This window comes from Carassius auratus, chromosome 31 (genome assembly GCF_003368295.1).
Source record: "Carassius auratus strain Wakin chromosome 31, ASM336829v1, whole genome shotgun sequence".
In the NCBI taxonomy this organism is placed as follows: Eukaryota; Metazoa; Chordata; class Actinopteri; order Cypriniformes; family Cyprinidae; genus Carassius; species Carassius auratus.
In genome coordinates this window covers 3763611-3780317 of record NC_039273.1, presented here as the reverse complement: position 1 = coordinate 3780317, position 16707 = coordinate 3763611, and the positions used below count along the sequence as shown (strand labels likewise).

Genomic DNA, 16707 nt, shown 5'->3' with positions numbered 1-16707 from the left:
TTCTTCTTTGATGATTTCATTCACAAACTATTTAAATATTAATGAATTAATTTCTGCAGGACCTTTCTGTTTTATTCTGTTCTGTTCTACTCGTTGCTCAGAATTTATTTCCCTTTAAATAATCATCTTTAAATTATTTAATCAGATTGTATGATAAAACTACAGTCCATCCATTTGTAAATAAATATCTAATAATATCTTATTATGTATAGGATAATGGTATATAGTTTTATATTATAATTTACTGTATGATGATTATTAAGAGTAGCAGTAGCAGCGTATTTTTCTGAAGGATATTTCTATTATAGGCATTTCTGCTAAGAATTGGTGTCTCTTTAAAAATACTACTTAATTGGTTTAAAAATAATTGAATTATCTTTGTGTAATATAATATATGTTTATTATATTTGTCCTTTAGAAGTCAATGTTTGATTTTCTAACAACTAAAATACATTAGTTTGTAAATAAATATCTAATAATATTTAATATATCATATTTCTAAAATAATTCTATTAAATGTTATATTTTACTATATTATTTTATATTAATATTCTTAATATATTATTATTATGATTCTACTGTATTTTTTTACGGATATTTCTATTCTATGCATTGATTATTTAGAGTTATTTTCTCTTTGAAATAGTCTAGTAAGCTTTCCATGAAAAAGAAAGGTCTATTCTAGTCTTCAAAAAGCCAAAATTTGTAAAGAAATATTGAATATTTTTGCTGTCAAAAAAAGTTGTACGTATTTTATTTTTATTCTTCCTTCAGAATTTAATGAATAAACTAAAACCCAATAAAGTGTAAGAAATAAATCTCTTCTGTTCAGTATTGCTTCAGAAATGTCAAGACTATATTCAGACTATAGAAATAATTGTTCTGTTGTTTGTAAAATGAAACAAATATATCTTGTGTTATGTGTTCTGTTATTTTTCTTTTAGAACGTAATTCTCACACAACTGAAACAATTTACTAACTTGCAAGGCATAAAGGTTTGTGTTCTCTTTCTGATTCCTGATGGAGTCTTCTTTTGTCTGCAGTTTTCAGTCAGTTGCTGCATCAGGTGCAGTGCAGCTGTATGATGGCGTCTGTGACTCCGTGCACCACAGACCGAGTGACTGTGTTTCAGCTCTTAGTCTACCTCAACAGATGGAGTATCTCTGACTTTGGGGAGCACATCTCTCTCCTCTCTAAAGAAGGTAACAGCTTCACAGTCTTCACAGACACAGCTCATTTTAGGATGCAAACGTCAGAGAAACTAGTCTGACATTGAGTAAATAGAGATGCTTTTGTCTTTATCGGTTCACTGTGAGTTTACTGCTTTCATCATCAGTCAATCACGCTCCCAATAGATCTCATTAAGAGACTTCCCTCTGTGTTTCTCCCTCGGATCGGTTTGCTGCAGTGTATCTGATAGCCAGTCTGGAGAGTCCCAAGAGGAGGCGAGCTCTGAAAAAGCTGAAAGGCAAGCGCATCTCTGAGCTGCAGCCGACGGGACGCACCCTCCAGCTCCTGGCCAAGCTACAGACAGACGCCAATCACAAGGTGGCTTCAGCAGCCACGTCCTGCCTCAGCAGGGCCTCGCGGTCCAAATCATTCAGGGCAAAGGTAAAAAAAGGCCTAAGTTGCTATTAAAAAAACATCAAATGCTTTTCATACCAAACAATTAAAGGTACAGTCCAACCATAATTCAGTCATTATTTAAAGGAATATAGTTCACCCAAAAATAAACATTTCCTGAAAATTTACTCACCCTCAGGCCATCCAAGATGTAGATGAGTTTGATTCATCATCAGAACAGATTTGGAGGAATGTAGCATTGCATCACTTGCTCACCAGTGGATGCTCTGCAGTGAATGGGTGCCGTCAGAATGAGAGTCCAAACAACTGATAAAAACATCACAATAATCTAAGTAATCCACAACACTCCAGTCCATCAATTAATGCTGTGTGAAGCCAAAAGCTGCATGTTTGTAAGAAACATATTAAACTATTGCTTCTGACAAAAATATCAGTCCATAACCTATAATAATGCTTAATCAAGTGAAAAAGTACATCTCCTGTTGTTCTCTCACATCAAAATCCACCAAAATATTTGGAGTATTTTTTTTTATGTGTTAATGATAGATTTGTTCCTCGTAAACAGTCTTTCATTTAACAAAAGCATGGTTTGGTGTGGATTACCTGGATTATTGTGATGTTTTTATCCGCTCTTTGGACTCTCATTCCGACGGCACCCATTCACTGCAGAGGATCCACTGGTGAATATCTTGGTTGAACTGATGGTGAGTAAAATTTCTGCCCTTTTTTCAAATAAAAACAAAGGAAAATATTTTGTAGAATGTTGCTAACCAAGATTCCCATTTAAACCCCAACCAGCTTCATTTTTTTTTTCTAACATAATCAGATTCAAGCGTTTTAAGTGTGGCTTATGTGAGCTGCGCTTTCTGTGTGTGATGTAGCTGTGTGGGTGTTTTACAGGCAGTGGTTCACTATACAGATCTGCTGAGAAACAGCAACACCCATGTTAAACATGAAGCCTGTCTGGCTCTGAAATGTCTGAAGGTAAGTTCTGTCATCTAACAACACATTGTTCAGTCAGAATGGGTTTATATGGACCTTTTACTGCTGTTGATGTTTATAGTGCAATCAAAAGTGACAGTAAAGACATAATCTTGCAAAGTTTTCCATTTTAAATAAATGCTGTTCCTTTCTATTCATCAATGAATTCAATGCTCAGTTTCCATAAAAATATGAAGCAGCACAACTGTTTTCAACATTAATAATAATCAGAAATGTGTCTTGAGCAGCAGATCAGTATTAGATTGATTTCTGAAGGATCATGTGACACCGAAGACTGAAGTAATGATGCTAAAAGCATGCACAAAATAAATTGCATTTTAAAAAAAATATTCAGACAGAAAAGTTGTTTTAAATTGTAATAATATTTCACAATATTGAGTGGTTTTGTGGTTTCTTAGGCCTCAGAGAGCTCAGAGCAGGTTGCTGAACTGTGGCGCTCCACAGATGAAGACCTGAGGAACGCTGCACGGGAGACTGTACTGTCCTTCGGTACGTGACCCTTAACCTCTGACTACTGCATCGGTGTCATGTGCTGTTTTGTCCCTATTTGGGCTGCGTCTGTGTACAGTTCTTCTTGTAAAGTACAGAGGTGCCGGTCACAGCTGATTTAAATGAATTACTTTCTTAGGTAAGAGAGGTCACATGGCATTCCAGCGTATGGACCAGATCTATGAGCTCCAGGACGAGGTTTACAAGAACCTGGAAACAGAAATCACAATCTTATAGGAAGACCACAGACCCAATCTGCTACCTGATTGGATGATGCTGAGACTGGAAGGTTTTTGTTAAAAAATGTCATCTGTGTGTGTACACATATTAAAGTATTTAATATGCAGTTGTATTATTTTCTATTCTCTTTTATATAATTTTAAGTGACATATTTATGAATAAACTGTCTTCTATATTTCTTATGTATCAAAATGATTAAACGTGAAATATATTGACAATAAATTTAAATAAGAGAACTTTGACTTGTTCATCAAAATTATTAAAGCAACCCAAAATCAAATGATTCATTCACTCACAGCTCTAAATATCCACGTCCTAAAATTTTGATTAGTTTATTAAAAAAAGATTCTAAAGCATAAATCTTAATGGTCATTTCAACATTTAATAATACATTATTAAAATCAAAAGTTGTATGTGTTCACATTGAACGGACCTGAAATAACACAAACTAACAATTGAATTATGTATTTATGTTAAAACTAACAAAGATTAGTGTTGCAAAAAGGTGGAACATTTCCAGTAAATTTTGGAAACATTTTTTAACTGTGAATTAAATTTCCATCTATACTGTACATCTATAAAATGTAAAATAGTTACCCTATTTTATTATAAACTATATATTTCAATTTTATATTTGTCAGAACTTGATAAACCTGGTGAGACAACTTTAAAAACAACTGTTAATTATGAATAAAATGTTTGCCTAGTGAGCCGGTCTGTCCAGTGAAACCGCTTTCATGAGACTCACCCTGATAATGAAAAGCACTACGGGTTGTTGTATTTGGTTAACCACCAATTCCCCCCAAAAAACTGCACGTTTTTCTGGCGCAGAATGGACCTGCAAGGAAAAAACGGTGTGTAAAATCATGTTTGATCCACACAGCTGTTCTGAAGTTGTTTATAGCATCACACTGTCAAACAGCAGATGATATTTCACATGTACAAACACAAAGCTGCTCGATTTTGATCATTAGAAACTTTATTGAATTAAAAGTGGAGACAGCATTTGAGCAAACTCAGCAATGCAGAAGCATGTCTTCAGCTCAATTTGCATGACAATTCATCTGCCGTCTATCCGCTTAACACTTGTACTCATACTGATTATTGACACATGAACAAAAACCCAAAATGGCAATATACACAAACGCACACATTATCATCTACCCCTTTGGAAAAATTCAGCATCCAGAAATGAAAGAATGTGCACCGAATACAACGAGAATGGATCCCATGCAAGCTTCAGACGCCCCTGCGAGAAGATTCAAATCGTGATTTGTTACGGGTTACAGAGGAGAGCGGGTGTAAACATGGGTTTAAAGAACCGAAACTTCCCAGTGGCTCTTGTATTCGCAGTACGGGGTTGTCCATGTTAAAAACCGAGCCTAGGTGCCCACAATGTTGGGGTCGTGTGCTGAGTCCGGCAGTGCAGAATCATGGCAGTGGTACAGAAAGCAGTTTCCCCAGCAGCTGTAGCAGATGAGAAACAATGCCGCCAGGAAGACTAAGGCACAAATGGTACACGGTTTCCTCTCCAACAGGAAGCTGAGCAGGTAGAAGCCCATGAACATGGAGTGGTTGAACCACAGGGCTGGATTTAAGGGTTTGGGGATCAGGAGCACCGGGAGTAACCACTGGAGGCAGTACATGGTCTCTGTGTGCTGTGCCGCCTAGTATGAGCTCAGATATCTGACGTGACACTACACAATCACAGATCCCTTGTGTATCTGTGAGGGATTAGACGCGGCGTCCAAATACCAGACGAGGCCTTTGGAAAAGGAGAGAGAAAAATAAAACTATTTAATACGCACAGCTTACAATAGTTTTACTCACACCTCCTTATAAGGCACCAAAGTCAAAGCATGCCTGTATTTTAAGAAATTGTGCTATTTATAGTTTCTGGCCTTGAATTCTACATGACAACAAGCTCAATTCTAGCTACAAAACAAGACCGCACCATTTCCATTTCGAAATCATATTTGACTAGTTAAACAATAAATGTTCCACAAAAGGAAGATTTAATAGACATTAATATGATACTAAAACTTTTAGCTTATTTTAATAACTGCATACATTTTGTTTAGTGGTTTTAAAGTATAAACAAATAGCAAAACATACAGATATATAATATCAAAATAAATTTTTTTCATATATAAAATAAAGATTTCCCCTTTTTGACTGGCATTTCCTACACTGTTTACATCATTAATTGTCAACAAAGGTAAAAATGCGGTAACTAGTTTGACAATTACGGACATGGCCAATATTTCAGTTTGTGTTTTGATTGTTTTTACACTTTGCATACCTCTCAACATGTTAAATGTAGACAAAATAGTGCAAATTTAGCCTAAATATTCCTGGCTTATTAATTGGATGCTTCAATATTAAAAAGTTATGTCTTTTAATAACTTTAATAAGTTTATGGGTGTGTATACTACAAAATAAATAAATAAATAAAATAGTGAAACATTTAGATATCTAATAAAAGCAGTCGTTTTAAGGAAAACAATTAAGTTTCTCCATTTAGTCTGACACTGCATACACGGTTTGTTTACATCAATTACTGAGAATCAACTACAAAAGAGAAATAATTTCAGTAATTAAGAACATTTTCAATATTTCATTTTTTTAGTACTTTGCACACCCCTAAACATTTTAACTGTACACTGAATTTCTCTATTTAGACATTCCTTACATTGTTTACACGAATGTGTTAAAGAGATATAAATCTAGCAATTAATTTGACATTATAAATAATTATGTACATTCTACTTTTCAGATTGTGTTTTTTAAATGATGACTTCAAAACAAAACAGATATGAACAATAAAACATTGTGATGCTAGCGTGTTGGCTAACCGGACTTCTAGTACGAGTAGCATGTTGGCTATGTGTTAGCACGAAAATAAACCGTCCGATCACATGTATAACAATATATGATCGTAGCAGTCTCAAAAAAGCTATCTATAAAGTTTAAAAAGACAGAAATAAACACGTTCAGACCTGCCATTCTTTAAAGTCAATCCTGATCTCGCATATACGCCGTCGCCATTGAGTTCTTCAGGTGAATGCGTAGATTTGTGGAACTCTAAGGAAAGGACCCAATCGACGGCCGGTGTCCCGCAGATGCCTGATTAAAATTGAGGTACTGTTAATTTGAGAAAGATGCAAATAATCAAAGATGAATGTTTAGTCATACATTTATTTATCAAATTCTCAGTTTACTTATTGCATACATGCATTGCCTTTCATCAAAGTATTGCATGATACTGGGATCGGATATACAAGGATTGTAAGTACTCTTATTTACACGTTTCATTTCCATTTATGTGTAAAATGTTACTTCTGTTTAACCTTGGCTCCAAGACCAAAAATGTCGATGTTAAATTTTATATCAACCTGCCAACCACATGCATTTAGCTTACTAAACTGAAACAGTGTTTTTCATTAATGTAGTTGTCATTAATGTAATTACAAGGTTGAAAGAAAAAAAAGTATATATTTGGTAATAATGCATAGTATTGTCTAATTGTGTTTTGCTGACATATTCACCCATATACTGACATATATGCCCTTGGCCCACCACCTGGCTTTTTTGTGCTTATAACATCTGTTTGTGTTTCCAACATTGAAACTGATGGACACTAATTAGAAAAAACCTTAAGAAATATATATGCTACTTGTATTTATACAACTTAAATATTATTATTGATATACCTGGATGGCAGATGAAGGATATTATCTGATCTCCCTTTAGCACACTCTTAGTAACATCAATGTCAAGGTAGGTACAAGGTGGAAAAGCAGTGCAAATATTATTATTTTTTGAAAGATGGATGAACAAACAGCAGTCTTTTAGTATGAACCAATTCATAAATAATACACAGTTCATGATTAAACTCCAACACTAGATTTAAGTAGATTCTAATAATTCACCTGATTATATAATTTAATTAATAAACATATACTTTTTATATTTAATTAAATATAACGCATACCACCATAGAAACACCAATTAAGCTGATCTAGTGCATACTAAATTAGCACTTCCTTAACGTTAACCCATAAAACGCAATGTGTGCCTCGACAGCAGTGGGCTGCGGTATTGATGATGAATAATCTGACATGTTGTTGCATTCGCGTTTAATGCTTTAAAATGACAGTGTATCTATCGCGCATGGCTAAATCTCTCCTCGAGATCTCCTTGATAAAGGTTTTCCTGTCAGGAGCATCCCACCGTTACTATGCTATCTGTGGAGTGATCGCCTGAAGGTAAGCTCGCTTTCTCTCACAGATAACATTAACCAAGCGAAGAGCGTACTAGCAGGTGCTTAATGGCGCGCGCTACATTTGTATTTCAATTAAGCTGTTTTTTAAATATTCAAAGGAAAACATAAAACGCTTGTGGTGTTACAAGGTCATATCTGAAACTATAAACTCACATAACGCGCATATGTGAGCTGGCACGGATAAATACTGTAGCCTAGTTATTTTCGCTCTTATGAAATGCGATTTTTACGCGCTTAGAGAAGCCAGGTAATACGGGCCACTCTCTGGTAAATCATATCGGAGGGGCTTAAAGATGTCTCCGCAGATAATCCAGATGGTTGTTTGTGTGTTGTGGGCTCTTTCATCAGTATTCGTTTCAAATATGGCACGAAAACAAGCCCGAAAACTATTGAAATGTCAGATGTCCTCATCTGTCAACACCGCAGATGCACGTGCTCGGGTCAAACGGGCAATCTGTACAATCATGATTTTGAACAAAGAAACAAATGCTATTGTAACTTATAGGAATTTATCATTCCATTTATGTCATGGCATTGCAAGAAATGTTCAAATTTGCGTGGCTTGAGAGAGGTTACATCGAATTTGGATGCTTTAAATTGTAATTTTGAATGTATAAAAGTTGAAATTGACGTGCAAGAAAAGAAAATAATAAATTCATTCTATTCACCTGTTATTTGGAGGAGGGTTGGGGAGGCGTGTGTGGAAACCATTTAAATTTCAATTAAAGGAAATTTCATTTTATATTTTATATTATATATATATATAATATTGTTGATTAAACATTACTTTTGAATCTCCAGTAGTTGTAGTAGCAGTTGGGAAAGAAACTTTAACATGTTCCCAAAGAGAAAAATGGCTCCAAATTGAATGTCAAACCATAAGCAATGTGAATGCCTACTTCCATTGTCACTACACAAGCTTTTGGTTTGGATGTAAAAATACCAATTTGATAACTTCTGTCTTGGTCTGAAGATAACCTGTTTGAGTTTTGGACACAGTTTGTAAGGTGATTAGTACTAAAACCACATTTAGCAGTTTTACAGTTTACAGTTTTTTGTTTACAGGCTGTCATGTTTTATAAAATAAAATAAATTATATATATATATATATATATATATATATATATATATATATATATATATATATATATATATATATATATAAAATATTCAAGCACACCCTAGAAAACCAAAGTGATGTTCATTGGAATGGACTGGATATGAACTGATCTGAGTTAATTGCTGTTATAAATATTTCAAAGGCATCTACTGTACTGTATGCTTTCATGGTGCAAAACATAATATACTGTATGCTATTCTTTTCTTGCAAGGTGAAATAAGAGGCTTTTGATTCACCATGAGAGAAAGTGGACAGTGTCGATGGAGTCTCTGAATGCTGTGGAGCTCCGTGAACTGGGGGATAGGAGCAGACAAGAAACTCCTCAGGCTTCAGGACTTTGGCCTGCGGCTGGCATCGAGAACGCATCGTTTGAGGATGAGGATTCGGGAACGAGGATCCGTGTTACCTCCAGAACATCTGGTCCTGGGTTCACATCCATCGACTCTCAGTCGAATCCGCTGCCTATTCGGAGAGAAGTGCTGTCACCGCGCTCCGAAGACGAACCTGAGCTTGAGTATAGCAGCCACCCGGTGGACTACGGCTTCATTTTCGCACTCATTTTCCTCGTAAGTGGAATCATATTAGTGGTAATTGCATACACAATCCCAAGAGAGGCTAAAGTCAACCCGGACAAAGTGACAGCACGCCAGATGGAGAAACTAGAGATGTACTATGCACAACTTGGTTCTCACCTCGACAAGTGTATTATCGCTGGACTTGGCTTGCTCACTCTTGGGGAATGCTCTTATCGGTTTTATTAATGGTGTCTATATGCAAAGGGGAACTGTATCGCCGCAGGGACTTTCGCTAGAAGACCCATGAAATCCTACGGATCCATTAATATGAGGATGAGACAGTTAGCTGAGGGAGATGGGAGGGAGACGCTTGTGGAATGTGAACCGAACACCACTGCAGACGCTGCAAACGGTAATCCGGTTCCTTCTGGAATGCTAAACACGTAGGACAGCTGAATCACATTGAAAAACTTGAACCTTGATGGAAATAGTGCTCGCAAGGCAGCTTAAATAAATGTTTTAGGTAATTACTTTTTTTTTTTTTGCTTTGATAATCTGTAAATTAAACACCTCATCAGAGCAGTTAGTGTTGCCATACATTTTATTTTTTTTATTAATTTTTTTTGTCTGCTGTGTTTCCAGTTCTCAAAAAGCAAATTGGTCTGAAAAAAGCAACTTGCTTAATTATTTTGAATAATAAAATAATTGGATTATTAATTAATTGATCAAAAGGGAGAACAAAAAGTAGATTACATAAAGACTAGATTAATCACTTCAATTGTAATTACACTGAGAAACTTATTTGAATTGAATCTTTTTGTATTTTCACGTATACCTGGGAAAGGAAGAAAACAAACTAATTGCTAATATTGCAATAGTGCCCTCTGTCGGGTAGATTTTCAATGGCAGATTCTTTCACTTCCATCTTAGATTTCTTAAGTATAATGTTTATATATATATATATATATATATATAAACAGACAGTTAATGCTGAAATCATGAAAACAAACTTTGAACTCACAGAAGGCAACCTGTCTCATTTTACATTCTCATTTTACAACAAAAAAAAATGAGTCATGCAATAATGTGAAAAATGGTTGTACTGTCTTTGGTTTTAAAATTGAAGCCAAAATATACATTCTTATTTTCTCCTTTCAATTCTGGGGTCAAATTTGACATGTTTTCACATACAGTAACCTAGTCATGCTGACTTGCGAGCACTGTCATATTAACAAAGAAAACACGGTTGCACTTTATTTTACAGTACGTGTACTTACATGTACTTATAGTGTACTAACAGTGTATTTATCTAAGAAAGTTCTGGTAACACAAGGTAACTACATGGGTTAGGGTTAGGTTTAGGGGTAGGTTCAGGGTTAGTACCTAGTTTTTACACAGTTATTGTAATTACTATAGTAAGTACGTAGTATGTACATGAGGAACAGGACTGTAAAATAAAGTGCTACCGAAAACACGCAAAAACACAGAATGTGACGATGCAAAAAGAAAAGTTAAAAACTCAAAAGACTGTTGAATGAAAGCACAATGGTGAAGTATCCTAATAACTCAACATGCTGCAGAACAAACAGCCATCAGCTACTTTACAAAACTTGAAATAAATGTCTGTATAATCTATAACATCACTAAAGAGACTATGACTGGAATAACCCATATACAAGCTTTTATTATCCAAGGATGCAATATGCCTTAAGACGTTACAAATGTTCACCGTGAACACATTTAAGCTTGTTTGTATTTGTATACTGTTGGTGTTTTGTATATGTGTCTCACACTTACTCGTTGTCATCAACCCACATTCTTGGAGTAAAGGCAATGTACCGCAACCAAGGGAATAGACATGTGAATGCTTAACATTTTAAATTTAACAATATTTATCAGTATGGTAAATTAGTAGATTTCTTCTAACAATAAAAAAAAATATATATAAGATTTACTGTAATGGTGCAATATGCATTAGATTCCAGTAGAGAAATATTATATATGTTTCCATATCAGTGTTCAGGTTACAAGGTTGTTGTCTTCATAATGACACAACAGATACATGCTACTGTATGCTTTAAGAATATGCTCATCACCAACCCTTTCAAAACACATCTGCTGTTATATCACATAAGCAGAGGTTCATGTACGTGATCCCAGATGAAGCTGTCCTCACTTTACTCTGGTTTTCCTACTGAGGTAGTAGCTGACTTTTCTAGAAGTACACTTTTCAAAATCAAGATTGTAATCAAAACTAAGCAGATGTATTACACACCATAGATGTAGTAAAGATGAATATTTGGTGGTGTAAAAAGTGTGATGCGTTCACATGCTGCTTGATGCGTCACTAACTAAGTGCTGTTTAAAGTGAAATGGACTAGTTGGAAATGTTTCATTGATACATCATTAAATCATAGTATTAACTGTAAGATGTTGGTTATGGTGTGATGTAAAGGTATAAGTAAAAGGGAACGTGGTAAATTGCTTTCACATCTTCAATTGTGTAAAATATAGTCTTGTATGCACAGAGGAACTAGTATTGAGCACACTAAGCATTTATCTTCCATCAAATCTGTGCTGTTGGTCACATTGCTCATGCACAAGCCCCTAAATGAATGTCAGTGTCATTTAAAGACATTAGGAAATGTCGTAATGCTTTTACAAAAGGACAGCCTGAACTGAGCAAGTCACTGTATCGAGAAAGCGTTTTTTTTTTTTTTTTTTTTTATAAATTTATACTTTTTTTCAGCAAGAATGAATTAAATTGATCGAAAGTTACAGTTAAGTCATTTATAACGTAACAAAATATTTCCATAGAAATATGAAGCAGCACAACTGTTTTAACACCTATAATAATAGGAAATGTCTCTTGAGCAGCAAATCAGCATATTAGAATTATTTCTGAAGGATCATGTGACACTGAAGACTGGAAATTCAGCTTTGTAACACAGAAATTAATTACAGTTTAAAATATGGTCAAATAGAAGAGAGTTATTTTAAATTAGAATATTTCACAATATTACTGCTTTTACAGCAGTTTTAATAAAAAAAATGCAACCACAAATAATTTCCTGAATAAATATGGTTATTTCAATAATATTGTGTACTGCAACATGCATACTGAAAAAGTGCAGGTATTGCAGAAATATTAAATGTAGTAGGGCAGTATGCTATACAAATGAGCACAGTGATGGGGCTTGTAATCGTTAGAAGCAGCTGCTCATCTTTGTTAATAAATTATCATCAGTGTACAATCTGTGAAGGTTAATCATGAAGTCAGGCTATAAAGAGCTCCTAGAAAAACACACACACACACACACAACACTGCAGAGGCTTAATGATGTGCATAATGCTTGTGTGGACCAAACAGACTGTTATGTATTCAAATGAAATCCAGTACCACGGTACTTTTGGGTCAATCACTCTGTTTTTTTAATGTAGAGCGGGGGTGTTTGAATTGCATGTGTACAATGTGAGCTGTGCATTTCAAGTCTGTAACCACTTCATGTGTATTCAAGGCAAATGTGTCACCTTTTATACAGTTTTCAAACTGCGTAAAAATAAATGGTTTTGTTGCTATACCCATTTGAGTCATTCATATACATGGAACGGCGAAGAAACCTAAAAATAGCATGGTATAGTATCCCATTAATGTGAAGCACAAATGTGTTTTTTCTGTATCGTGACTCTATATCTAGTTCTATATCTTCTAAAACCCCTAAACAAATTGTCACATAATTCTCACAGTATAATTAGTGCAGTCATGCTTAGAGGACACTCAAGAGTGTCTTATCTCTGACAGTAGAGGACAGTCGGTCACACTGACAGTTTGGTCATCATGACTCACTGTGTCCATTACAGGCATTGATTTCCACTACATCTGCTGCTGGTGTCCCTCTCACTGAAGCCACCATCTCCAGAAGCTTTGCTTTTATCTACTGATTCTTTAAAGAGACCGGAGAGCAAGTTCAGTGCAATTACTCGTAGATGAAAAGCCCTTACACAGATATAAGCACATGTAACATTTCAGATGATACGTTTAAACTATATTTTTACTCTAATGAAAAAAAAATGTGATGGGTGTTTACCATGCAATAGTGCACTAAAGTGTGTTACTGGGGTGGTCAAGCAGTTATTATTGTTAACTAAAACCATTAAAAAAATACTTTTGGTACTTTAAAATAAATAGGTTACATTACATTTAGCAGACGCTTTTATCCCAAGCAACTTACAGTGCATTCAGGCTAACATTTTTTACCTAACATGTGTTCCCTGGGAATCGAACCCACAAACTTGTGCTGCTAACAATGCTCTACCACTTGAACCACAGGAACAGAAATGTTAACAGAAAAAAACTATATATATATATATATATATAATTTATTTATTTTCGGTAGTTTATCATTGTAGTTTAGTTTAACTTGAAGTACTGAAATAAACTAAAGGTAATAAATAAATATGTATAATAAAAAGTATTCATTTATTGAAAAACTAATAATAAAAATATCTAATAAAAATGATTAAAACTCAATAGAATTACTAAAACAATGACTTAAAGTGAAAACTACAAAATAATTCACATTACATACAATATAAAGAACAAACAACAATAGTATATGACTGGTGCATCAGTCAATGAAATTGGTTGTTTTCAAATGTTTTATTATCTAGAAAATTAATAGCAAACCAGTATGACTCAAATCTTGACAGTTTTAGAAGGTATAAGCTATTTTAACAGTATCTTTAATATCACAAAAATATTAATCACATTGGAGAAATATGACAGAATAAAAGCAGTTTAACTGACCAGTGCAGGAGTCAAAAAAGGGCAAACAAAGAAAATCTGAAAATCTTGAATTATCAGTGATTATTATTTTAATTTTTTGTGGCAATTTCAAAATGAAAACCAACTGCGTTATATTTTTAATAATAATTATTTAACAGAATTATTAAGAGTAATTCTGTTTGACCACAACATAGTTTATTCAAACACCAAGGTGCATATCACTGCAGAACAGCGAGAACTATGGGATGTTAGTGCGTCTACATGAACATGTCATCATATCCAGGTGGAGGCATGTGATCAGGGTCTGGCCTGAAAGGTAGAGCAAAACAAATTTATCAGAGGTGATATGATGTCAAATGAGGTAACGGCAGTTTTACATCAGAAACTCAAACTGTAAATATACCATTAAAGCTCTTACCCAGGTCTGTGTCGCCCAACCGGTCGAAGGGGTCAAAGCGTGCACCAGGGGGCACAGCGCCGGGAGGAAGGACTCCAGGAATACCAGAGGAGGGGTCAAACCCTGAGCGTGGAAACCCGGCACGTAATGGATCCACAATCATCCCTCCTGCTCCTCTTCCCCTAGAGAAAGAACCAAGAACAAGAACAATTAATAATTCAGTGAGCACGGTCGTTCCTTGAAGGTGCAAATATTCTTAAATATTCTTTGATATCTGTTATTCTAAGAGGACAAACCAAGCATTTTTGGTGGTCCAAAGATACTTCTGTATCTACAGGTCAACACGCATGATGCATTTAAAGTTGACTGTTTTGACAAATAATTGATGAGATTTCTCACCCGAAAGGGTCCAGATCGGCACCGCCTGCGGCAAATGGAGCCATCGGATCATGCCTAAAAAAAACAACACACAAAGAAAGACATTTTCAGAAACGTTCTGAAATGTTCTCATTTTTTATTTCAGCATTTAAAATTTTAAAGATTTAATTTGTAATTTTTCTTGAAATGAGTTTTAGCAGTCCTGTATTTATGCTTTAAGTATTTTCTAGTTAATTATTCTGTTGGCTGGTGAGATGATAGACCTACAGGCCATGAAAGTATAAAAACAGGGGACTGACTATCCTATTTCATATTTAAGCTGTTTTTTAAACAGCACTGACCATAAAAGGGGAATCACAAATGATTAATTGTGCATATTTTCACCTGCCATCAAACAGATGTTTGTGAACCACTGACTGCTTGAATGCTGTTAGGGCAACTGTGCTAGACAAATCTCCACAGGCTGGATCTCAAAATGACCCAGAAATTCCCTTAAAAAGTTGACACCCCTAAAATTGATCTATAATTTGCATGAGATAAAGGAATGAGTTGATGAAAGTTCACCAGTTGTGTGGGTGTCTGCTTGGAGGGCCTCTGGTTGGGATCAGGAGAGGATCACTGTGAGGGTCCCTTAAGTTTGAGACTCTTTCGCTTTTTGTCTTCTTCTCTGTTTTTCCTTGACCCTCTTCTTTTTTAGGGGGCAGCAGTGAGGACTTTAGCTTCGTGATCAGCTCGTCTGTGTTCTTAAACACGCTGAAAGAGCAGAATGGATATGTTTAAAGCAGGTATACATTTATTTTTGATTCATCTATACATGTTTTTGAAGATTGTATTGTTGTGTCTTATGATTTATGATGGCTAGAGAACACGTATGATATTAAAACCATCCCAAATACGTAAGCATTGAACATTTTTTTTGAAAGAAAGAGAGCCTGAATATGTCCAGAAGTAATTATTTAAAAAAATTAAAAGAAATTCGAACACAGAAGATTCTCAGATGAACAAAGTTTTAAAAATATTTAAGCATTTATATGAAACAGAAGTTTGCAACGTTGTTTTTTGATCAATTTAAGCCATGCTTGGCAAATTAAAAACTATCACCATCTTTAAAAAATATAAACAGTTCCAAACCTTTATACAAGTGTATTTACACGAATATAAATGATGTTGCATCATTGTGCATATAATTTTTCTAATTCTTCTCCCCTAACCCACGACTGGGTTGTTAAAATTGTAACCTACAGTAAAGAATCTTTTTTTTTTATAACATAGAACACCCCATTAACATGAAAAACAGGCCAGAAAATGGTGTAAAAACATTTTAGACATTTTGCACTGATAATGGAGTGCATAAAAACCATGAAACTGCACACAAATAAGTTAACAAACCTTTCAAAAGTCTGCAGATTGGCTTCATCAACATACTCACTGATGTTAACTGTGAGATCGGTTACTTTTTCTGTCGTGGAGTCCTGCAAAAGATGTGATAAAAACATTGAGTCTGACATTAATCTCTCATCTGTGATGGCAGGCCGTGCAGTAATGACTGAACTGCATGTAATTCAGCTTTATTACATTAGATTTGAAGATCAGGGTTGAATCCACTGTGAAGGCTTTGAGCAGCAGGTTTTGACTTGTCATCATTTGATCTGTATCTGAGTGCGTATAGCTCCTTGCTTTCACTCAGCCGGCTGGAAGCAGTTCTGACTTCTTCTCTCCATCTTTAGGCTGTTTGGAAAATTGATAATTTCTAATCAGGCAAATGTTGTGATTTTGCACTTAAAAAACTAGTACACAATTTGCTGCAGATGTATGTTGGTTTGATATTTTACGTAATGCAGATGACAACCAGATATTTTAAGTGTGACTTATGTGTCTTTTTGTATGACACTGTAGTAAACGCACATGCCA

General features: G+C 34.9%; 2 protein-coding genes and 2 pseudogenes across 4 annotated transcripts in view; 2 read left to right on the top strand and 2 right to left on the bottom strand.

The window, feature by feature from the left end:
• The window catches only part of LOC113050244 (RIPOR family member 3-like), a 33989-nt gene extending 30438 nt beyond the window's left edge, over positions 1 to 3551 (top strand). For all 3 annotated transcript variants that reach the window (XM_026213034.1, XM_026213033.1, XM_026213035.1), the window contains 5 exons: positions 1044 to 1202; positions 1409 to 1611; positions 2485 to 2568; positions 2985 to 3075; positions 3215 to 3551. In XM_026213034.1, the coding sequence (XP_026068819.1) occupies positions 1044 to 1202; positions 1409 to 1611; positions 2485 to 2568; positions 2985 to 3075; positions 3215 to 3312 (635 nt within the window). In that variant the 3' untranslated portion in view covers positions 3313 to 3551. The remainder of the gene's footprint in view (positions 1 to 1043; positions 1203 to 1408; positions 1612 to 2484; positions 2569 to 2984; positions 3076 to 3214) is intronic.
• Positions 3552 to 4272: 721 nt separating this feature from the next.
• On the bottom strand, positions 4273 to 6434 carry LOC113050249 (bladder cancer-associated protein-like). Its single transcript, XM_026213038.1, has 2 exons — positions 6315 to 6434; positions 4273 to 5080 (listed from the first exon to the last, which is right to left on the bottom strand). Exon 2 carries the CDS (start codon positions 4959 to 4961, stop codon positions 4698 to 4700), a length of 264 nt encoding a protein of 87 aa, XP_026068823.1. The 5' UTR covers positions 4962 to 5080; positions 6315 to 6434; the 3' UTR covers positions 4273 to 4697.
• A 987-nt stretch (positions 6435 to 7421) lies between these two features.
• Positions 7422 to 9965, top strand: LOC113050248 (transmembrane protein 74B-like; annotated as a pseudogene).
• Positions 9966 to 13875: 3910 nt separating this feature from the next.
• The window catches only part of LOC113051165 (proteasome inhibitor PI31 subunit-like), a 5461-nt pseudogene continuing 2629 nt past the window's right edge, over positions 13876 to 16707 (bottom strand).

Coding starts and splice junctions, on each gene's coding strand:
- LOC113050249 (XM_026213038.1), bottom strand. CDS start 4,961: ATGTACTGCCTCCAGTGGTTACTCCCGGTGCTCCTGATCCCCAAACCC.